Genomic DNA, 6,913 nt, shown 5'->3' on the forward strand with positions numbered 1-6,913 from the left:
AAGCCTCAGGTTACACAATGCCTTGTGTGTGACCTGCAAGATTTGCCACTGTAAAACACAGGCAAGACCACATCTTGCTGTTACGTGATTGCAGTGAGGTTAACAGCCCAAGATAAGATACCTGAACACCAAACAAGTTGGTCTACACGCTGGTATCAGCTCGCAGAAGTGGGTTAATGGGAGCCCTAAAACTATTATTATGAGGCTGTGAGGACAACACAAATACAGACATCACACACAGAGCCAATAAATCCAAAACTTGACATTTCACAACAAACTATAAATGCTCTTTTTCAACATAGACACTATCACAAGGGGATCATGATTCTATCACTTGTTCTTTTTGATAATCTTAACAGAAGATTTGTATTTTCCTTACATTTAGCCTGGAGCCATTAGCTGCTCACTCCACTAATGGCTTTCTGAGCGCAGCCTGGCGACACACACAGACTGAGAAACACAACTGATTTATCTGCTCCTTGAAAGACCAAATTATTTAAAGAATTCTCAAACCCACGGAGCGACCGTGACGTGCAACGCATTCTGTGGAAATAAAATTCCCTCTGTGACGTGATATTTATGAGATACCGCCTCATGGTGCCCAATAGGAATCATTAGACAGATTGCCACTCAGAAATATTCAATGAAATTACATTTTTAAAAGGCAACTTATCAGAATGATTGAAACGACCGTCCCCGAGCTCTTGCACTTTCTAAAAGAGGAATACTGAGCTCATGAGTAAAACTGAGAATGAAACACTAAGGGATTCTTTTTATGTTTTCCAGTGATGGCCTGTCTTCCAGTGAAGTGCTGTCTGATAAGGGAGGAAACCGGTAGTGAGGACCCAAAAAAAGAAGTATATGATCCACACAGTATTGAGCTGTCTTTCAGATTCCTGTTCTCTGGCAGCCAAATACTTCCTGACTGTCCCTCTACTCAGCTGCAGGTCTGCACTTTGAAGGAACAGGGCCTTGACTGGAATTAATACAGCTCAATACAGCAGAACAACTCACCATGGCACATTCTAATGTTCATCCTGGTGCTTACACTTTTTAACAATACTAGCAGAATGCCTTATTATTACCTATTTAGCAGCAACGTCAGTCTGTCTGTTTCAGCCGTTTTCCATACATGTGTGCTGGTTTGGCTTAACTCAGTTTGACTCGGCGCGTCAGGGCTACCTGCTTGCAGGTGTGTCTTTAACTTATCATCATTGATTTTCTGTTTGTTGTTACGACTTTGCTTGGCGTCTACGGCGTATTGCTTGAAAAACGGAGACGGGATGATTGAAACTGATGAAGTATATCTGCTGCGCCTGCTCATGCCATGTCGCTGAATCGTCCCTGAATCATGACAAAGCACTTTTGATGACTCTGGAGATGGTCCACCTCAGGTGCCACTCAGGTGCCAGTCAGCAGAAACATAGCGCGGTTTGACTCGGCGCAGCCAAAAGTTTGAATGGAAAAGCAGTATTGGTTCACCACTTTGGCCCAGAATGAAATGTCTCAGTGACTATTGGATGGATTTCCCAGAGCCCATGGTGACTTATCAAATTGTGTATTTTATCCAGTTTTTACAGTCCAAAACACAAACATATTCAGTTTGTTATCACATTTGATGAAAAAAAGCATCAAATCCTCACATTCCTCACAGAGGCTTAAACGAGTGAACGCCTGCTATTTTTGATTGAAAAATGACCGTCTTCAATTATCAAAATACTTGCTGATTTATTTTTTGTGGACTGACTAATCCATTAATCTACTAATCTTGTCAGCTACATCACAAATCACGCTGAACTCATTAGATAAGGAGGGGCTCCAACAGCAGCTCTAAACTGATGCATGCAGCTGGTCCTGAACTGGCCGTGGCAGTCGGTTCCAAAAGTTTCCATAATGAATCAAATTATAGAAATTATGGAAGGCTTATGACTGCACTGAACATCACGAGTCACTCTCTACCTCCTTTTCAAAACCTGTCCAAGGATCATCATCACACTGGCCCTTTGAAACATCTGCCTCCATAATGTCTCCAGAGGAGTCTTACCATCGTCTCAGACGCTCGTCCGTCAGTGGGATGCTCCTCAGAACGGCCCCGAGCAGAATGAAGAGCGCTGAGAGGAGGACGGATGCCCGCAAACCTAATGTACACATGACAGGGTGATGGAAGAGAAGAGTAAAATGATTGATTCTGGATTCACATGTTTTTATGTTTAGCCTTTAAAATAGAAAAGAAACAAGTGAAAATGCCGAACATTATTTCCTGGAGACGAAGGTGATGTCTTCAAATAGCTTGTTTTGTTTGACCAACAGCCAAAAACCCAAAGAGAAACACAAATTTCACATTTCAGAAGGCGAAGCTATCGAATGTTTGGTATTTAAGTTACTTAGATGTTTAACCGCCAAATTTATTTACTTTTTGTTTTAGAATTATTTCAAAGCACCTCCACTCAGTTTATTTATTATAAGTACACCTAATTAAAACTAATGCAGTCTACTACAACAGTTCTACACTAAATCCTCGCTTCATGAAGGTTATAATGCTCAGTTTTTATTGAACCTGGAGCTGAATCAACTGGATGATCATTTTGGAGGATGCAGTGGAGCTGTTCAGTTCTACCATGCTATACAGAGAGGTGTTTCTGTTATTTAGTCCACCCTCATTGATGCAAACACCATGGACAAAATAATGTAAACACCTATCAGTGTAACACAACAGCTCAACACACTGCATCCCACCAAAATGACTGCATTGCTTTCAGCTAGGTCCACCTCATAAACTGGTAACTGAGCGTGTGTGGCCAATAAGACCACAACAAGAATCCCAGAGTTCCTTCTTTAACGTCTCCAGTGTGACAGCAATAATACAGACAAAGCACTTTTCTGGTGACCTGGAGGTCTCGACTCTCAGTTTCACTCTCATGACGCTCATTTAAGGAAACTCTCTCCACTTCCACTTAATAATACTCTTCCCTTTTCTTTGCATGTGATTTTCTTTAGATATCCAAGTGGACATGCAGTCAGCCGTGTGTCTCCATGCTGCGTTCTGCTGCATCAAATATTGACACGTCACCAGTAGCAACAAGTGCTAACAAAGCCTCATTATCATTAAACCAGGCATCTCAAACCGGTTCCATAAAGGGCCGCGTGGCTGCAGGTTTTCATTCCAACCCAGGAGGAGCACATCAGGCCAACCAATCAACATCAAGGGATCACTTAGTTATCAACTGCAGACTGAGATCAGCTGATTAATTGATTCCAGCCAGGTGTGCTCCTCCTTGGTTGGAATGAAAACTTGCAGCCACGCGGCCCTTTATGGAACCGGTTTGAGATGCCTGAATTAAACCAATATTAATTTTCTGCCTGGTGTCCATTTCTTTTCTAAGCAAGAAACACAACCTTGCACCTTCAGTCATAGCTGAATTAGAGAAAGCTTTGTTTCATTTGATTTAAGGAAAATGATAATATCCATGACAACAAACTGATCAATGTCTTATACAATAACACTATTGTGGACAGTAGAGAATTAGTTGTATTATTAAATTTAGGTTTCACAGTCATGGATGTCTTTGAAGGGTTAGCCAATAAGAATAAAGGACTTTTGCTTTGGCTATTCCTCTTTTAAAATGTTGGGGCAGCAGAGGCCTTCAAGGGTTAAGAAGCACCTGTGAGCTTGATTCTGGACCAGCAGGATGGCCCTACATGGAGAAGTAAAAGAGTGATTCCTGCCCCTACCGCTTAAACCAGGGTAGAGGTGCCCTTGAATGAAGCACATACACCACAAGCTGCTCCAGTACAGAAGACTTTACCTGCAGGAGGCAGCTCTCACAATGAATGCAGTAACCATGTGAGTGTAAAGCAGGACATTGTTTGCTCAGCAAGCCTAACGAGTCAGGGAACAAGACTAGTCAACAGTAGACAACAATTCTGGTCATCAATGGCATGTTTAGGTCATTTAATAAGCAATATATATAACTTTCTCTTGTCAAATATGAGAATTTGCTACTTGCTCTGTTAGATATCATTGTAAACTGAATCATTTGAATTTTGTAGTGTCAGTTCAACAAATTAAGTTATTAGACAAATTAATGTGATGGACATACTTCCATATTTTTGACATTTTACAAACTTACTGGTTAATACGAACAAATCATTAATAGAAATAGCTGCTAGGGGTAGCACTAAACCTACCATTGGTCCATGGAGTGTTTTTTAATATCCAAAGAGCTACAAATCCAGTAAATTTTCAAATTGTGTCTCTGAAGCATTCCAGCCGTCGTCTGTTTTCATTGTTTTCTCACCAGTAGATTCAATTGTTACAAGTGAGAACAGACCCTAATCAGATCATCAAATTTTATTTCTGCAAGCATCATGTTATAATACTTTTGTTGCACAGATATTATTGCACTTTGTGTGATGCATGCGGGCCGATATTACACGCAGATTGCATTTGTATTGAGTGACACAAAAAGTCAGTAACCTAAAGCATATTTCAGACAGACCCTTGGGGGGAAGCTGCTGCACGCAGGACTTACAAGTTTTACAACATTGCACTTAAGTGGCTCACCACTCTCTGGCGCATTCTGCAACATCAGCATTTACATGTATGTATGTCATACACTAAGCACATTATGTGGGTTTACTGCTCCACGACTGCATCACATATGACTTGATCTTAAGACTCTAGCCTCTCTTGGATGGCAGCTACAGTGTTGTTGATCATCATCAGTCTCTACCTTTGCGGAGGGGGAACTCCCTGTGTGTGTGTGTGTGTGTGTGTGTGTGTGTGTGTGTGTGTGTGTGTGTGTGTGTGTGATAGAGACTGAGAGTGTGAATCATACATAGAAGACAGTCTAAGCCTGCTGCAATCTCTGGATGTCATGTAGCTCACACCCTGGCTTAATGCAATTTGTGAGTGCTGAATGGCCTGCCCTAATTCGATCTGTGACTTAGAGGCAGAACTAGCCTCAAGATTACAGACTTTACAGGTATGAGGAGAATCTACAACTGGATTATTTCACTTTCTACAGTCTTGTCAGGAAAGAGCTTCCAGCACTTGCTGGGAGCAGCAGATATGAGGTCTAAATTAGATACACAAAACATCCAGGACCATTAATTGCTGATGAATCAGGATCACAAGATGAGTTGTGCAATTTCTTGGCTTCGCTTGTGGCCTTTAATTCATCACCAGCCTGGTTACTGTGATGTTGCTATGGCGTCATCGTAACTGTTTTTGTCATATGATGGTCCAGCCCGGACATGAACAGCCGTCTGTCATTCAGGATCAGGTGACGCAGGGGAACTGGTTAGGTGAAGGGTGCTCTGACTGAGCAGCTCAGGTCAAGAGCTCTTTTACAGGCAAAAGAACTTCACAAAATGTTCTGTGGTTTTAATACCACTGTGAGTTTAAACTCTTTTGAAAGAGGGAAGTCTGGAAGGTCATTCAGGAGTTGCGTGTCCTGCATCAGCACTTTTCATAAACTCTCTCACGGGTCCAACTCTGACACTGGGCGGTGAACACTGGGAAACCCTCAGACACAGGCTGGTGTTCAATTAAAATGTAAGAGTAGCTTTGATCCATTGTGTTTATTGCCAACATTTTAAACAATGCTAAACCTGCGAGAAAAAGTTTTCAAGCATATAAAACTAAAACTAATTGTTAACAATTAACTTATTTATCAATTTACCAATTCTGATAATCAACTTATTGTTTAAGAAAGTTATTGAGTAAAAATAGCATCTGCATTTCCTAACTTCTTAAGAGACGCGGCTTACTTCTCTCTGTTACCTTCATTTTTAGATTAAATAATAAGAAAAATGATATTTTAGAGGCCCTTTATATGTTGTTGTTTGTAGAAATCTAACCAGTAAGTCAAGCTGTTAAGTTAAAATCACAATATTTCTCTCTGAAATCCAGTGGAGCAGAAGTAGAAAGTGACATGACAGCAAAAGACTCAAGTTAAACGTAAGCACTTGCGTAAAAGTGTGAGCCTGTGGAAGTATTACAGGGGTCATCATTTTTGATAACGTAATACATCACGTGATCAGGTACCTCATCTTTCACTGTGATAAACGTTAAATACTAAGAATTTCCACTCAGGTTACAGAATCTGACGGATAACAGAACACTGTGTGCCACCGGACACCACTACACTAATCTCCCTCTACGAAGATAAGGTTATCAAGGGTAGGATGTCCAGTACCAACACCGGACTTTAGAGTGATTCAGCCATCAATGACAACAACAAATGCGTGCGTGTGCCTTAACTTCAGCTGGCAACATCCCCATAGAGGTTTAGTTATGAAAATGACCAGACAAACACCAAAGCGTGAAGATAGGACACAGTGTACCAAATCCGAACAGCTCACCTTTCTTATCCATCAGCCACATAAACAACAGCCATGGGGCGTACCCCACGGGGCCCCACAGCACCAAGAGTGCGATGTCGGACTTGGTGAAGCCCAACGCGTGAACGGCCGAGTTCTGGATGGGACCCCAGAAGTTCCACGCCATCCCTTGTAACAGTCCCAGTAGAGAGAACAGGGTCAGAACCAGCCATCTTCTTCCGTACACTCTGCTGTTCACTGGCTGACTGTTTGTCTCCGCGTGAGAAGGGGTGAGAAGCGGCTCCCTCTCGGCCTCGGTGCTCGGACGGGCACCCATGTCAGCTATCTGTTAGTCAGTTCAGTCAAGATTCCGTTTTTTAACTTCTGCGAGGCAGCGGGGAATGACCGTCTCTCCGGGGATCTGTCGGGCACAAAAACAAAAACAGCCGACAGCTTCGTTCTGTCACTTAACTTTACTGCGCATGCCCGGGCGGAAATAGTTGCGGTAGTTGAAACTGTGGTCATTGGGCCGCCATTTTGACTCGCCTGGTGCATTAGCTTGAGTGGAGCTGTTGCCGCGACCACAGAG

The 6,913-nt window shown here is 42.3% G+C and overlaps 1 protein-coding gene across 1 annotated transcript in view; it reads right to left on the bottom strand.

The window, feature by feature from the left end:
- The window catches only part of slc49a4 (solute carrier family 49 member 4), a 47,904-nt gene extending 41,123 nt beyond the window's left edge, over positions 1-6,781 (bottom strand). Inside the window, exons 1-2 of the mRNA XM_041950778.1 lie at positions 6,367-6,781; positions 2,045-2,138 (exon numbers count right to left, since the gene is read on the bottom strand). Coding sequence (XP_041806712.1) covers positions 2,045-2,138; positions 6,367-6,661 — 389 coding nt within the window. The 5' untranslated portion in view covers positions 6,662-6,781. The remainder of the gene's footprint in view (positions 1-2,044; positions 2,139-6,366) is intronic.
- Positions 6,782-6,913: the final 132 nt, after the last annotated feature.

This window comes from Chelmon rostratus, chromosome 13 (assembly GCF_017976325.1).
Source record: "Chelmon rostratus isolate fCheRos1 chromosome 13, fCheRos1.pri, whole genome shotgun sequence".
NCBI lineage: Eukaryota > Metazoa > Chordata > Actinopteri > Chaetodontiformes > Chaetodontidae > Chelmon > Chelmon rostratus.